The 17,453-nt window shown below is 39.7% G+C and overlaps 1 protein-coding gene across 5 annotated transcripts in view; it reads right to left on the reverse strand.

Moving 5' to 3' along the window:
* SCMH1 (Scm polycomb group protein homolog 1) overlaps positions 1-17,453 on the reverse strand; it is a 186,580-nt gene that overhangs the window by 141,143 nt on the left and 27,984 nt on the right. For 2 of the 5 annotated variants that reach the window (XM_042949868.1, XM_042949866.1), the window contains exons 1-2: positions 9,648-9,729; positions 4,916-4,996 (exon numbers count right to left, since the gene is read on the reverse strand). In XM_042949868.1, the coding sequence (XP_042805802.1) occupies positions 4,916-4,996; positions 9,648-9,666 (100 nt within the window). In that variant the 5' untranslated portion in view covers positions 9,667-9,729. Of the gene's footprint in view, positions 1-2,622; positions 2,788-4,915; positions 5,002-9,647; positions 9,730-17,453 lie in introns of those variants that run through there. The other 3 variants (XM_042949863.1, XM_042949860.1, XM_042949862.1) reach the window with 3 other exon arrangements.

Below are 17,453 nucleotides of genomic sequence, written 5' to 3' on the forward strand. Positions count from 1 at the left end.
GAGAGAAGAACCCCAGAGAACATCAGTATTTCCTTTAACAAGCAAAGCAGTTGGCAATGAATGGCTAATGAAAATGCAGAGAAGCCGTAACTCCCTCTGTCTTGCAGGCACTCCCAGTAGACTACAACTGTGTACAATGTGTACCCTTTCCAGAGGTGTGATCCAGAGCATAAGAGAGGTTAATTCTTTCTACAAAGCTTCTGGCTCATGTTTCTTGATCAGGGAAGAAGTTTAGTGGTACCAGTGGTGCTACATCATACTTCCTGGCAGACATAAATGGATCTGAGGTCATGAAATAAGTAACGCACCACCACCACCATGGTCATTCCCATCATCTCCGGAAAGAAGGTGGTAACAATCCTGGATGATCTACTCTGCCAGTCAGAACACTTTGGAGGTACAGTTTTATGTTCACATCTAGATCCTATACTCTGAATGCGACACAGGCACACAACTTTATTCAAAGGAAAGCAACAAGGATACTAAAAGTTTAAGAAACTGTCGAGGTTTAACCAGGAGAAGAGAAGACTCAAAGGAAACAGGAGAGCTGTTTGCAAATACCTGCCATGTCCTCATGTAGAGGAGAGATGAAATTTGCTCTACCTGTTCAACATTACCCCAAGGGACAGAACTAGGACTGGTGGGTGGAAGCTACAGGGAGATAGGCTTCAGCTCATTACCAGGAAGACCTTTCTGGTAGTCAGAGGTATCCAACCATCGGGTGAATTCTGGGGAAGGTAAGGTATGAATCTGCCATCATTGAGGGAATGGAAGCAAAGGTAAGATAACCTCTTAGTGGAGATATTACATCATGAAAAGAAGGAAGGAGATTAGACTAGGTAACCTTAAAAGGCCTTTCCAAATCTAAGGTCCTACAATTTAAGGGGTTATGGACCTCCTGCTTTCATCATCTCAACACTGTACAACTTTAAGTTCGTAGCATAGATGGTATATGTGTCTGTATATTTGTATCTGTATCTATAGCTATGGCTGCATCTCCACAATACCAACTTTCTCTCTGAAGCCTTACAGAAGTGTGATATGGGGTCCCAAGAAATATCACCATCATCTTCCTTCCTTTCTGCTTCTTCATCTACCACATACTGGCACCACGGCAGGCAGTTTACATAACTTATCTCCAATCTTTGAGAGTCAAGTTCAGCTAGGCTATCATGAGACTGAGTCAGTAACACATCATCTCTGGTTTCTGCTTTCCTCATTTGAAAAATAAAGAGTCTGAACTTGACTCATGATCTGTAAGGTCGCTTTTAAGTTTTATGCCATTGTAAGTCTACGGGCAGTAGCAGCAGCAAGGTAACAGCCCAATTAGTTCCTCCACATCCACCACAGCTTAAAACCAGGCAGAAAACCTGAAATATCTCTTTTCTTTGAAATAATGAACACCGTGTGCCGCTTTTCCTTTACATAGTAAATACAGTCTTGAAAATTTAGTGTAAATGGAATTTTCTGTAAAAAATGAAGTCTACTTTAAGCACACCAAGATGGCTAGTTAAAAGAAATCTTTATTAAAATAAGCTCAGTGTTTGACTGCAAAGTAACTTGTTCTATAAATTTGGGACTTTATACATTGGATTTTCTCATATACTACTTTGTATTCCATCCACGTCATCCAGGCCAGTCACATTGGAGTCTTTTCCTTTGTGCTTGGTAATCAGTCAGATGGTATACTATAGAATTACAGGTTTGGAAGGAATAGTAGAACCCATTTAGTTCAATGCCTCCTCCTGTCCTGCCTCCAATTCCACCAACCCTATCCAGTGCCTGAATCTTCTTCTTAACATCCCTACCAAAACTCTGCTTATGCCTCCATTGATGAAGATGCCATATCTTCCCAGGAAGTTCCTTCCATTCTTGGCTGTGGATCTTGGCCTTAGGAAAGGGATTCTCGGTATTTTTTCTATCTCAATAACCACGAGGGAATCCCAGCATACTTTCATTAGTAATGGGAGTTTTATCTACAGCTGAACTTTTAAAAGAGGTCTCTCAAGAGAGCAAGAGAGTAATGGGAGGAAAACTTTCCCTTTTCATTCGGTATACTTCTGTTGCCAAATTTTTCACAGTGTATATATATAACTTTAATACATACATACATTAAAAAGAAGTGGTCCACGGGGGGTAAATGTTTATCACAGCAGTGGTAGGGAGTTAGACAGGAACAAATCCCTTAGGGGAACAAGACAGAAAGAGAGAGAATGGCATGTGTTTGATGTGACACCTCCATGGACTCTAAAAATGTACTGGGTGTGTGTGGGGGGGGGGGGGGCGGTAATTGTTGAAATGTCACCTACCTCCTTGAAAATCACTGCTAATCTCTACTTCCATTGAGTACGCCTGCCCTTTAGGCACTTGGGGGCAGCTTTCAAGCATGCAGGGAAAGTTAATTGCTTTATGGTCTCATCAAGATGAAATTCAATGACTAGCTATATAACATGTCTCACTGTATAATGTATCTATCTGCTCCTGTTCTCTCCCATTCGACCTAATCCACAGCATATTGTTCTGATTGGACACTCTGCCTTCTGACATCACTCCTCTATGGTTTGTTTATTTTCTCTTTACCATGAAGGGTTAGCATACTTCCTAATTATTCAGATTAATTACCTTATTGCAAGCTCAAGGGTATTTTTTACCAAATATCCCTAGATGTCTCTCTTCTGTTTTGAAGATTCTGCAGCAATCTTGCCTGGATTCAGATTCGGTTCTATCACTTACTAGCTGTATAACATTGGCCAAGTAACTTAACCCCCTGTACTTTTGTTTCCTCATCTGCAAAATAAAGACAATTACAGCAATAAGCTGATACAGGTGCTGGAAGAATTAAACAGGACACACATAAAGGCATTTAGACCAGTACTTGGTCATCGAAAACACTCATCAATGTTAATTTGCATTGTTGCCTCCTTCTTCGGTGTCATCAGCAAACTCGCGCCCTGCCACTAATTATGAAACCCTCTTACTACAGACGCAGAACATTTACTTGGCGATTTCTTTCTACTGGTCTTCTAGGTTCCCTCTTAATCAATCCAAAGCATTCTTGACATTTCATCTCTTCAACATAGCTCTCCCTGATGAACTGGATTAAAGAAGAATTTCTCACTTAGCATACCTACTACTATAGCCTGTTGGTTTTTTTTATTTTTTTAATATTTATTTCTTTATTTTGAGAGAGATTAGGAGAGAGCATGCATACACGCATGCATGCACGAGCAGGGGAGAAGCAAAAAGAGAAGGAGAGAAAGAATTCCAAGCAGGCTCCATGCTCTCAGCACACAGCCCTGATGTGGGGGGGGGGGGGGGGGGGGCTCAACCTCAGAAACTGTGAGATCATGCCCTGAGCTGAAATCAAGAGTCGGTTGCTTAAATGACTGAGCCACCCAGGTGCCCCAACTACAGCCTGTCTTCATTAAATTATGATACACACTCATGCTTCACCAATTTGTGTTCCTTTTCTTTTCAAACCTCTATTCAAAACCCATCTCTTAGAGCAGGGTTTGGAAAATTTCTTCTGTAAAAGGCCAGAGAGTAAATAATTTCAGTTTTATGGGACATATAGTTTCTGTTGCAGCTTCTCAACTCTGCCACTGTAGCATGAAAGCAGCCATAGGCAACAATGGCAGCATGAAAGCAGCCATAGGCAACAATGGAAAGGCTTATGTTCCAAAAAGCCTTTATTTACAAAAATAGGCAGCAGACAGGATTGGACCTATGAGCCACAGTTTGTCAATCTCTGATATAGAGGAATCCTTCCCTAAATAATTCTGCCTATGATCATCTCTCTGTTCTACTTCAAGCATGTACTATACTTATTTATAAGCTTGTAAGTATTTGTATGTGGTCAGTCTCCCACTTAGACTAATGCACAGATCCTTTAAGAAGAGCTATTCTTTAAAGAAAATGTATCTAAGCCTAGGAGTGATGTGGGGTGTTAAGGACACAAAGACAAAGAAGTCCTAGCCTATGCTCACAAAGAACTCACAGATTAGTAGGATAGATAGCGATTCAATTACATAATCATAACACAACATGACTTTCTCTCTAATACAGATTTGATATACAAAATGCTCTGGGAAAACAGAAAGGAATGATTAACTTTGCTTGGGGAATTGAGGAAAGCTTCACAGAGATGAAGTTGAGCTAGGATTGGCAGAAGAAAGATGAATAGGCATTTTAGGCAAAGGGAATATAGTACAAAGGTACTAAGGCATGGAAATGGACAGTGTGTTTGGACAAGAGCCAGCAGCTTGTTACAGATGGAAAAGGGTAGGGTAGGCTACGGGGATGAAGTGGGATAAGAACAGAAAAGCAGGCAAACAGCAAACAAAGAGCCTCATCTGCCATTCTAAGGCAATGGTATCATCTCAAAGATTATGTTAGACATTCAATATCAAGATCTGACTTATTAATGGTATTTTATATCCATAAAAGAGTTCTAACTTTTTTCACAGACTTTTACATACATTATTTCCAATGTTCATACACTTTCCATACTTACATGCCTTCTAAATTCTGACACTGATCATGAACTTGTAATGTAGTGAGAAGAATGAGATTTAAAGGCAAAAGATCTAGGACTGACTCTTCCAGCACATAGTAACAAGATTTTGAATAAGTCCCTTTGTTCAAATGCCTCACTGTTTCCATAAAACAGGAATAGTGACAGTACCTACTTCACAAGATTACTGTAAAGACTGTGTTAAGACAATTCTGTGAAGAGTACTTTGCAAACTATAAAGAGTTGTATAAAAGACACACAAGGCTTATTAAAATCGTAGGATAAGTTGGCAAGAAACGGTAGGATTCTTTTATTCCCTCTAATTGCTTTTTGTGACACATACATTCATATACAGCCTAACAGAGTGAAATATTTCCGTTATGTATAAATACAGGTTCTGACCTTTCCGAAGATCTGATTTTTGCATGGTACCATCAGCTATATCAAATAGGAAACCGTTCCTCCTTAGTGAGATGGAGAAATCTAGAAGCAAAAGATAGAAAAAATTAGAAATGTAAACTACTGTAGAAGACATGCAGTGAAATTAGATTTTTATCAGAGGAAACCAACAGGCTGGACAACCAGACAGGGCTTCCCAAGGACAGCAATTTGGATAGGTTTTCAATTATCAAGACCCTTCCCTAAGTTTTGTGGGTTCAGAACACAGATTCTGTTAAAACCAGAACAGATTCTTGAGGGCAGTTCTATAGGTCATTAAACAATGATGAGTAGGTAAATTAGAATGCTAACTTACTAATTTACTGTGAGAAATATAACGGTCACGAGGAGTAAAATATTGTAAGCTGGAAACTATAAAACATTGCTGACAGAAATTAAAAAATAAATAAATAAATGGAATTCTTTCATGAACTGAAAGACTAACATTGTTAAGATGACAATACTACCGAAAGTGATTTACAGACTAAATGCAATCCCTCTCAAAATCACATGGAATTTCAAAGGACCCCAAATAGCTGAAACGGTTTTGAAAATGAAGAATAAAGTTGGAAGATTCACATTTCTTTATTTCAAAACTTACTACAAAGCTAGAGTAATCAGTGTGGTATTGGCGTAAGGACAGACATATAGATCAATGGAATAGAATAAAGGGCCGAGAAACAAACTCTGATATATATGGTCAAATGATTTTTTGAGAAAAGTGCCAAAACCATTTAATGGGGAAAGGATATTCTTTTCAACAAATGATGCTGGGAAAACTGGATACCTTATAGTGTATAAAAAAAATAAACTCAAAATGCATCAAAGACCTAAACACAAGAGCTAAGATTAAAAAACTCTTAGAACAGAAGGGAAAATCATCATGACACTGGGTTTGACAATGATTTTTGGATATAATACATAAACCACAGGCAATGAAAAAAAAAACAGACAAATTAGATTTCATCAAAATGAAAAACATTTGCGCATCAGAAGATACTGTCGTGAGAGTGAGAGACAACCTACAGAATGGGAGAAAATACTGGCAAATTATATATCCAATAAGGGATTAACATCTAGAGTACATAAAGAACTCCTATAATTCCACAACAAAAAGCCCTCAAACAACCCAATTAAAAAACAGGCAAGGGACTTGAATAGACATTTCTCCATTTAGCTCTACAGACCGCCAATAAGCACTCGAAAAGATACTCAGCATCATTAATCAATAATAATGTGAATCAACAACACAATGAGATACCACTTCACACCCATTCAGGTGGTTATCATAAAGGAAGAAAAGAAAAGAAAAATAACAAGTGTTGCCAAGATATGGGGAAATTAGAACCCTTGTGAACTGCTCCTAGGAATGAAAAGTGATGTAGATGCTGTGAAAAATCTCAAAAGGATAAACATAAAATTACCATATGATCCAGCAACCCCACTCCTGGGTATTGTCCAAAAGAACCGAAAGCAGGGACTAAATGCACACTAACGTTCAGAGAAATATCATTCACGATAGCCAAAGGATAGGAACAATCCAAGTATCCATCAGTAAATAAATGGATAAATAAATGTATACATTTAAATACACAATATACAAATAAACACACAATGGAGTATTACTCAGCCATAAAAAGGAATAAAATCTGACACTTGCTACAACATAGACACATCCTGAAAACATTATTCTAAGTGAAATAAGCCAAACTGCAAAAGCACAAATATTGTATGATTCCACTAATACTTGTTAACTAGGCAAATTCACAGAGATGCAACATAGAACAGAAGAACGAGGGGCAGGGCAGAGGAGGGAATGGAGAGTTACAATTTAATGGGTATAGAGTTTCTGCCTGGGATGATCAAAAAGTTCTGGAGACAGATAGTAGTGAAGGCTACACAACATTGTAAATATACTTAATGCCTTAAAATGGTTACAACGGTAAATTTTACGATACATATATTTTACCATAAAGACGGGGAAAAAAGGAAGAAAGAAGAAAAAAGAAACAAGTAACAGGTGGATCTGCATCAAGGTTTGACAGTCCCATTCAACCATCTCACAAGAGGAACACAAAAAGCTTCACAGAGACTTAAAAGAAATTAAGAAATTAAGTCATAGCATTCCTTTTCCTGGGTAATCTTAGATGCAACCAGCCATCAACTTTCTTTATGACCTCCCATTTTGCAGGTTTCCAAGCTATCTTCTGATAAACACATCCTCTCTTTGGATAACCTTACTATCTATATACAGCATGTGGTACAGATGAGCTTTGGGTTTGAATAACAACTTTGTCACCAGCTTCGCAAACTTGGGACAAGTTGCTACATGTCTCTGAGCCACAATTTCTGCACCTCTAATGTGGAAATTATAGTGTCTATGCCAAGGGGTTTGTGAGGGTTGAATGGCATTATCTATTTTAATGAATGGATATAAGTAAGTATCTGATAACGAGGGGACCCTTCTCCACCTCCCTCACTTTTTGTCCATCAGGTTCCTGCCTCTAGCTCCATCGGCATCCGTACAAACATCGCCACAGCTCTCTGGATTAGAGGGTCTTGCTAGTATCTCTGTCAGAAGCCTTTTCTCCAAAACCAATGACATCCAAAAGACCAAAAGCAAATGGAGACAAATTCATTTTCTGTCCATCTCACAAAACTCTCCTACAGGAATCTACTACCCTCCCTAAGGGCAGAGATATTTTATATCCCACACATTGGCTATATTAGAAAAAGTAACTTGGCGTTTTTTAAATTGAATTTTCAACAATTCTAAGTTTTCTGTAACAGGATCTTGCATAAATTTCCAAATATATAAGTCCTATTTCTATACTTATAGTACAAAACAGTAAGGTACAAACAGTAAGTATGGTTCTCTTTCAGTGATAAGTACCCAAGCAAAATATACAAGGTGTACAGGGTGCGATAATGACTATTTCAAAGCCTGCTATACTATAATTGGCTTGTATTAAAAGTGCCAGAAGTAAAAGAATAATTGTACAATGTTCCGCTATGAAAAAAACCCAATAATGAAGTTGATCTGATGTCAGGCAAAATTATATTATACAAATCAGAAAAAAAGCCTGTTTAATTTCCACTTAAAAAGCAAAACATCAAGTAATGATCAGAGAATAACATCATATCAAAATTCATATTCCTGAGGTGCCTTGGGTGGCTCAGTCAGTTAAGCATCCAACTCTTAATTACCGCTCAGGTCATGATCTCACAGTTCATGAGATCGAGCCCCGCTTTGGGGGAGCCTGCTTGGGATTCCCTCTCTTCCTTTCTCTCTGTCGCTCCCCTGCTTGCTCTCTCTTTCCCTCAAAATAAATAAATAAACATTAAAAAAAATTCATATTCCTGATTTCCTCCTAAATCACCACAGTCAGATGTTCAATTTCATCTTATCTGACTGACCTAAACTCCTTCAGCTGCACCCATTGGGATTACCATCGTATTTATTTATTAATCACGTCTAGGGATAAGACTGGAATCAGGAGACAGAGAACCAAGGCAGAACAAAGAAACTGAAAGGTTACAAGGAAAAGAGGCTAGGATCATTTTGTTAAATAGACATTCACATTGTTAACTTAGGGAACTATAATAGGAGAAGGGAATCAACTATGTGCTGGGCTCTGTGCTAAGCACTTCAAAAATGACTTTTTATTGAAGTATAATATGGATACTGAAAAGTACATAAATCCTAAGTATGAAGCTCAGTGAGCTTTCTACAGTGTGTCTCCCAATCAAGAAAGAGCTTGTTACTGGCACCCGAAGAGGCAGTCCTTCGTGTCCTCTCCCAAGTCACCACTGCACCCAAGAGGAAACTGTCCTGACTTCTGTCATTGTAGATTAGTTTGGCCTGCTTTGAACTTCGTACGAATACTACTATATCCGATGCCCCCTTTCATGTCCGCTTCCTTCCACTCAACACTTTGTTTTGAGAAGTTCATCCATGCTGCCCCAGCAGGCACTTTTACCTTCGTTACTTGATTTAAATAACCCAACAATTCTGGTATTTCCCATTTAGCTCAAAAACAAAACAAAACAAAAAAAACAACACGAAAACAAAAACCAAACAAACAAACAAAACTGAGGCTCTGAAGTTAACCGAGATTAAGTAAGACATCCAAGGTCACACAGCTACTAAATGGAAAGGCTAAAATTAAAGACTGTCTAATATGAAAGTCCATGCTCTTTTTGGTTCCATTATGCTTGCTTGTTGTATTTAAAACCAACAGAAAGTCACTTCCTTCCCTGGTTTACTTATCATAGGCCGTATACACGTATTGAGGCTTGGCAAACAGTCAAGTACTACGCAAGCGTGAGGAAGTACTGGTAGCACAAGGAAGGAGCTACCTAAGTGCAGTGACTTTTAAAGTTTTTATGGTTGTGATCCACAGGCTTAACTCTAGGCATTTTTATACAATATGCATTCCTAAAACCTTGCACTTTGTAAAAATTATGCACTAAAAATGGCCTTGTGGGAAAAACAATGTTATGAATATACTAAAAAGCCCATGGAACTCTGTATTCTCCACACACACACACACACACACGCAGATCTGAGTCATTAAGAAAAGGTTAAATTCAGCTCAATAAACTAAATTAAAAAGAAAGGGTACAATTCATTTTAGAATAATTTCCAACTAAAATGATTTTTAAAAATAAAGACTTAATGTGTAATTGAACAAACCTGTAGCTATGCAGAACATTAAGCTTCTAAGAATGACTTATTTCCCCAAGGTTTCCTGGAGTGAAGATTTGAATGCACATCACCATCTGCAGACAGGAAACACTTAATAAAAGCTTTACATGGTGGGAAAATTAAAATCTGAGGTCAGATTCGTATGGCTTTGGGGACCGGTAAGAGACTATTAACCCATTTACCACTTTTTAACTGTTCACACGACCCAAGCTGATCTTTGAAAACCGTCTGTTACCAGATACCAGAGATCTCAAGATCAACTTAGAATTAAGTTAATAAAATTAGAGTCTAATAATTTAGAGTCCTGTATAGAAAACTACCTTCCTCAGGGCGCCTGGGTGGCGCAGTCGGTTAAGCGTCCGACTTCAGCCAGGTCACGATCTCGTGGTCTGTGAGTTCAAGCCCCGCGTCAGGCTCTGGGCTGATGGCTCAGAGCCTGGAGCCTGTTTCCGATTCTGTGTCTCCCTCTCTCTCTGCCCCTCCCCTGTTCATGCTCTGTCTCTCTCTGTCCCAAAAATAAATAAAAAACGTTGAAAAAAAAATTAAAAAAAAAAAAAAAAAAGAAAACTACCTTCCTCAGACATAGAGCCCTGAGAGTCAATTAAATCTTCACCTGCTTAGGTCACATAATTTGGGCTCACTGACACAGTGGTATCTATAAACCATTCTATAACCACCCCCAAAGTCTCAGGTTCTTAGCCTAAAAGAAATGAGTTATGACTCCCTGGCATTGTTCAGGGTCTTGTATGAATCTTACAGAATTACAAGCCTGGGGCAATTATGGCTTCTCTGTAAGAAGAAAGCTGCAACTTAGACTCAAACTTGGCCTGGTTCATTCCATGTCACCAAGGAGTCACTTCCACTGGGCTTCAAATTCTTCACCAGAAAACCAGGGGGTTACAACTCTACACTGCATTCCCAGGCAGGTCCCATATTTACCATAAACAAGCTACATGCTTGTTTCCCCATCAACCACCTCAACAAGCATCTGATTTTATGGCTTCATAGAAAATCCTAATGAGGGGCGCCTGGGTGGCGCAGTCGGTTAAGCGTCCGACTTCAGCCAGGCCACGATCTCGCGGTCCGTTGAGTTCGAGCCCCACGTCAGGCTCTGGGCTGATGGCTCGGAGCCTGGAGCCTGTTTCCGATTCTGTGTCTCCCTCTCTCTCTGCCCCTCCCCCGTTCATGCTCTGTCTCTCTCTGTCCCAAAAATAAATAAAAAATGTTGAAAAAAAAAATTAAAAAAAAAAAAAAGAAAATCCTAATGTTACTGAAATATGGGAAATTTATCAAGTGATATCAGTTGTCTTCCTGTGAGCTCCTCAGGCAACTGTCCCAACTCCCATTTCTGGCTGGGAATCTTTGAGACTACCTCTTTCTTCCCTGCATCAGTAAGGCCAGAGACTACAAAGGGGCTTCCAATGGAATGTGTCTTATACAAGTCAAACAGTACAGCAATCTCAGGAAAGGGCTCTCTTCCCCTAGAAAGCAAACTTGACTGAAAGGGCATGCAATAATCTTTGAGATGTAGTATTAAGCTAAGGTGTATGATAAACTAAAAAAAAAAATATTTGGGGATGGGGCACCTGGGTGGCTCAGTCTGTTAAGCGTTAGACTCTTGATTTCAGCTCAAGTCAAGATCTCATGGTTCGTGGGATGGAGCCCTGTGTTGTGCTCTGTGCTGACAGCAAGGAGACAGCAAGGAGCCTGCTTGGGACTCTCTCTCTCTCCCTCTCTCTGCTCCTCCCCTGCTTGTGCTCACATGTGCACATACTGTCTCACTCTCTCAAAATAAATAAGTAAACATTAAAAAAACATTTGGGGATGATAAAGAATACATATACAAACATTCCACACAGCAAAGGCAGAAGAGTGGTGCCATTTGCTAACAGTCATTCTGTTTTTACTAGGAACTTTCTTCACTCTAACAAGTCAGAAAACCTTTCCACAGAACCACAGAGCCAGCAGGAACCAAGAGGCATGAGAAGAAAAATATGCATGTCCAGTTTCACTTCAGAGATAAAAGTTAGTGATAGCTTAGCTTTTTGAGTGTTTTTTTTTTTTAATCTTAGAAATTTAGCTTTTAGGACACAAGATGCCTTTCTCAACTTCCTCAGCTTTTGACCCAGCAATTCATTCCTTAATTAAAATCTAATTTTTCTTTATTTTGAGTCCCTGGGGTTCACTGGGCCAGGACTAGTGGCAGATTTTATTTCAGAGAACAGTCTTATATGGTGGTACTAGTTCAGAGAGCCCCAGAGATTTATTTCACCAAGATCACTGATGGGTGTAAAACCCGGGCAATACTCTAACACAGAGCGGTGACTTGTAACTTTTTTTTCCCACCCTGACATACCTGAAGAGTACAAAACCCTCTTATCAGTGACAGCAGGCTCAGTAAAGGCACTGATTTTGGGCAAGAGAGTAGAAGGCAGCTCTTATTTGATGGGAAGAGAGGCTTCACTGAAGGTGTTTGGAATCTCCAAGGGTATTTGTGCAATTGGGAAAAACACCTCCCTCAGTCTACGGGCTTCTTCCACTGCCCTGCCCCTGACCCAGGGTCTTGAGCAGGGCCATCCAAAAGAAATATAATTCAAGATATTTATGTCATTTTAAGCTTCTAGTAGTCACATTTTAAAAAGTAAAAACAGAAAGAAAAAAGAGATGGAAATAATTTAATAATGTATTTTATTTAACCCAGTATACTGAAATATTATCATTTCAGCCAGTAATTATCATAAATTTTTTTCAGCCAGTAATCATTATAAAAATCAATTAAAATGCTTTATATTCTTCTATTAAGTCTTCAAAATCTAGTGTGTATTTACAATTATAGATTATCTCAATTCAGATGCTAAATTTTCATCAGAATTATTTGATTTGAATTTAAATTTCATAAAATTTAAAGTTGAAATAGAAGATTCACATACCCAAGATATTCAAAACATACTTTAAAATTTCCCAATAACTGTATTGAGAATCAGTTTTTAAATTTACACATAATTAAAGTTAAATAAAATTTACAATTCAGTACTTCAGTCCCACTAACCATGTGGCTATCGTATTAGACCACCCATGTTTAGAAGGCGTACATTATTAACTTAAATATTAAGTACTTAATATGTTCTAAGCACTTTACTTGCAATAAGTTGTTCAATTCTCACAATCCAATAAGGTAGGTATTATTATCTTCATTTTATTGATGAGAAAATCCAGAGAGATGTCTCACAATTTGCCCAAAATTACACAGTTAGTAAATGGTGGAGCTGGGATTCAAAGCAAGGTAACTGAGCCGATTTCTTGTCTCTAAGGCTCGGGGTTTTCCAGGAAAACTAGACTATTTATACGCCCCAGGCATAAGTGCAATCTTCTGTCTCGGGTTAGAGGCTCTCAGCACTGGCTGATTTTCTCCATCATATGGCCCTGTCCTGGTTATTTGCTAATGTAGGTTAGATCATGTCACTCCTCTGCTTAAAACCTCCCAAATGCTCCTCCTAGCACTTAAATCCAAGTCCTTTACCCTGACCCACATCATCATCCTACATGACCTGACCCCTCCCCTTCTAGCCCTCCTCCATTACAGTGCTCATCCTTACCACTGCTCCAGCCACACCATCCTCCTCTGCTCCAGATTCAGGCCAAACTCCTCACTATCTGAGGGCCTTTGCACTACCTGGAAGGCTCTACCCCGTATTCACATGGCTGGCTTCTTACCACTCAGGTCTCCACTTAAATGTCATCTCTTCCCTGACCACTTTATCTAAAGTAGTCACCCAGGGACGTCTGGGTGGCTCAGTCAGTTAAGTGTCCGACTTTGGCTCAGGCCATGATCTCGCGGTTCATGAGTTCAAGCCCCGCATCGGGATCTCTACTGTTAGCATGGAGCCCACTTCAGATCCTCTGTACACACACACATTCTCTCTCTCTCTCTCTCTCTCTCTCTCTCTCTCTCTCTCTCTCTCTCTCTCTGATAGACACAGACAGAGAGAGACAGAGAGACAGACAGAGAGAGACAGAGAGAGACAGAGAGAGAGAGATAGTACGGGCATCTGGGTGGCTCAGTCGGTTAATCATCCAACTTCGGCTCAGGTCAGGATCTTGCTGTTCATGGGTTCTAGCCCTGAGTCAGGGTCTGCGTTGAAAGCTTGGAGCCTGCTTCAATTCTCCCTCTCTCTCTGCCTCTCCCTGTTCACACTCTGTCTCTCTCTCTGGCTCTCAAAAATAAATAAACATTTAAAAAACAAATAGTCACCCAGACTCCCTCTATCATACCACTCTTAGTTCTCCACAGCAGTGAGCACCATTTAGTATTTCTTTGTCTATTTATTTGTCTGCTCCACTGGGGCTTTATCTGTGTTATCCATTCAGCACTATATCCCAGCACTTGGAATAGCGCCTGGTATAGAGGAGGCACTCAGTTAAGTATCTTTGAATGAAATGAATGAGTGCTAATCATTAAGAAAAAACAAAAACATAAAATTTTAAAATTACATAACCGGAACACAGTGACTGCTTTCTGAATTTAAAAAAACATTTGGGGGGCGCCTGGGTGGCGCAGTCGGTTAAGCGTCCGACTTCAGCCAGGTCACGATCTCACGGTCCGTGAGTTCGAGCCCCGCGTCAGACTCTGGGCTGATGGCTCAGAGCCTGGAGCCTGTTTCCGATTCTGTGTCTCCCTCTCTCTCTGTCCCTCCCCCGTTCATGCTCTGTCTCTCTCTGTCCCAAAAATAAATAAACGTTGAAAAAAAAAATTAAAAAAAAAAAAACAAAAAAAACAAAAACATTTGGATGGCTTGTAAGTAGAACTTATAGGTGATTTATGAGGGAAACAGTTTAAGGCCAATCTCTCAAAATGAAACAAAACAAGCTGGGTCCTTTAGTATATAGAAGTCAGTCTCAAATCTGACAGGATCATTACCAACAGGTAATGAGAGGGTGAAGGGGGTTGAGACACATAATTATGACTATAACTTAGCTTCTCAAAGACTTTTCTGAATACAGTCCGCACAGCTCATTAAGGAAATCCACCTGACACTTGGCACAGCCCTGGAAAATAGGGAAGGGCTGCAGAATCGTTGCAGAATTTCTGTAACCTATAATCTCAACGTGGCTATGTAATGGAGAAAATCAATCAACGCTGAGACGCTGTAGCCAAACAAAGGTAACGGGGAGGGCATACTAAATTTACCGGCAGGGCATACTAAGTAGGCCACTGTCCTGGGGAAAAACCGGCACTCAGAAACAAAACATGGGTGTTGATGGAAGTGCTGACACACCTGGGCTCTGAGGATCGCCGCAGGCACCCCTGCTCCGGGCAAACAAAGCTTCTGGCTGCAGTGTTCGCTAACAAGCACAGAATGTACACTATCGTTTCTGATTTAATTTTAAAGATACTTTCAAAAGAGAAAGAGACAATAAGGATGACTATAAATGCCCACTCTAAATGTGACACTGAAAAAAGACTAACTGAAGGCATTCTCAGGAAAATGCGTTGGGATGATTTAAGGTTGGGAACAATAATGTAGGAGCACAAATAGTGCGAACAGAAGGAGCAAAAACAGATTCAAATAATGAATAACTCAGTAAAAAATTTTTCATGGGTACAAAGAACTGTAAATAAGAAAACTGTAATTTAATTACAAATATTTGAAATATATTTGCACTCCTGGTTTCCAAATTCGTTTTAAAAAACCTGATTCAGGGGCGCCTGGGTGGCTCAGTCGGTTAAGCGTCCGACTTCAGCTCAGGTCACGATCTCGCGGTCCGTGAGTTCGAGCCCCGCGTCGGGCTCTGGGCTGATGGCTCAGAGCCTGGAGCCTGCTTCTGATTCTGTGTCTCCCACTCTCTCTGACCCTCCCCCGTTCATGCTCTGTCTCTCTCTGTCTCAAAAATAAATAAACTTAAAAAAAAAATTAAAAAAAAAAAACCTGATTCAGAAAACTGCTAAAGAATTATCCGAAAAATTTCAATATAGCTGGATGGGTAGAGGGACAGATAAATAGGAAAGTCACATTTACAAGTAATGGTAAAATTTAGGTGGCGGACATAAGGGTTTTTACCGCAAAGCCTTTTCAACTTTGTTGTATATGCTTAACATTTTTCGTAAGTAAAAATAAACTTGAAAATATCTCAAAGAAGCTGCTGTCTCAAAGCTTAACATGAGGCAATAGTGAAAAGGTAGGTGGTGTCATAGAAAGAATGAACATTGTTTTTTAGTACTTCTACATATAATGACCATTCATCACAACAAACCTGAGGGGTATGTGGCATTATCTTCATTACATACCCTACACTATGCCACGTGCGTGCGCACACGCACGTACACACACACGTACACACACACACACACACACACACACACACGAGGCTCAAAGAGTACTTTAACAAAGTCAACTTGGATATCAGTGAATATTAAGCCTGGGATCAAAATATTCATATACACTTAAAAATCTACCTAAAATCTTGGGGCGCCTGGGTGGCTCAGTCGAACGTCTGACTTCAGCTCAGGTCATGATCGCATGGTTGGTGGGTTCGAGCCCCACATCAGGCTCTGTGCTGACAACTCAGAGCCTGGAACCTGCTTCAGATTCTGTGTCTTCTTTCTCTGTCCCTCCCCCACTCACGCTCTGTCTCTCTCTCTCTCAAAAGTAAACATTAAAAAAAAATCTACCAAGGGGTGCCTGGGTGGCTCAGTTGGTTAAAAAAAAAAATCTGCCTAAAATCTTAATCCATCTTTATTATTTATTTTCCACAGATATCCAAGAAAGTGAAGCACTTTAAAAATAATGAGAACACGGGGCGCCTGGGTGGCGCAGTCGGTTAAGCGTCCGACTTCAGCCAGGTCACGATCTCGCGGTCCGTGAGTTCGAGCCCCGCATCGGGCTCTGGGCTGATGGCTCGGAGCCTGGAGCCTGTTTCCGATTCTGTGTCTCCCTCTCTCTCTGCCCCTCCCCCGTTCATGCTCTGTCTCTCTCTGTCCCAAAAATAAATAAAAAACGTTGAAAAAAAAAAAAAAAAAAAAAAAAAAAAAAAAAATAATGAGAACATGTGAAATATACTTTTTAAGACAATGTTTTTACAAGACATTATACAAAATATAATGGACTTCCAGTTTCAAAGTCCTTTATAATTTTTTTTTTTTTTTTAAGAGAGAGAGAGTGTGTGCACAGGAGCACAGGGAAGGGGTAGAGGGAAAGGGAGACAGAGAGAATCTTAAGCAGGCTCCACACCCAGTGAGAAGCCCAATGTGGGGCTTGATCTCACAACCCTGAGATCATGACTTGAGCCAAAATCAAGAGTCAAACACTTAATCAAATGAGCCACCCAGGCACCCCCAAAGTTCTTTATAACTTTCAATGCTAACTGACCGACACACTATCTTATTTGTATTACATTATTTGTGTACATCTTTTACAGTTCTTTTAATGCTGTAATTCCCTTGAAATTAGGATCCATATCTGACTCATTTCTACATTTTTTATAATAATACTTTGAATGGTAGTTTAGTGAATGTTTACTTAAGGAAACAATGTGATCTTCACAAAAGATATGCAAGGTGACTAGGACACCTGTTCACATTATTCTTATTAAACACTTGAAGAAACAGAGGCAGAGTAAACTCTGATCCTATGTTTTAGCAAAAAAGCTCCTTTTTTGAACTAGGGTTCCAGTCTTTTCCTACTGCACCAATGACTCAAAAAAGACATTAAACCTGATTCTCCAACTCGGAGTCTGGCAGGATGTCCAAAGGAAAAAGCTTTAGTTATGTTATTTTTTAAGTGCTGAGAAATGCTG

The sequence above is a fragment of the Panthera leo genome, chromosome C1 (genome assembly GCF_018350215.1).
Source record: "Panthera leo isolate Ple1 chromosome C1, P.leo_Ple1_pat1.1, whole genome shotgun sequence".
In the NCBI taxonomy this organism is placed as follows: domain Eukaryota; kingdom Metazoa; phylum Chordata; class Mammalia; order Carnivora; family Felidae; genus Panthera; species Panthera leo.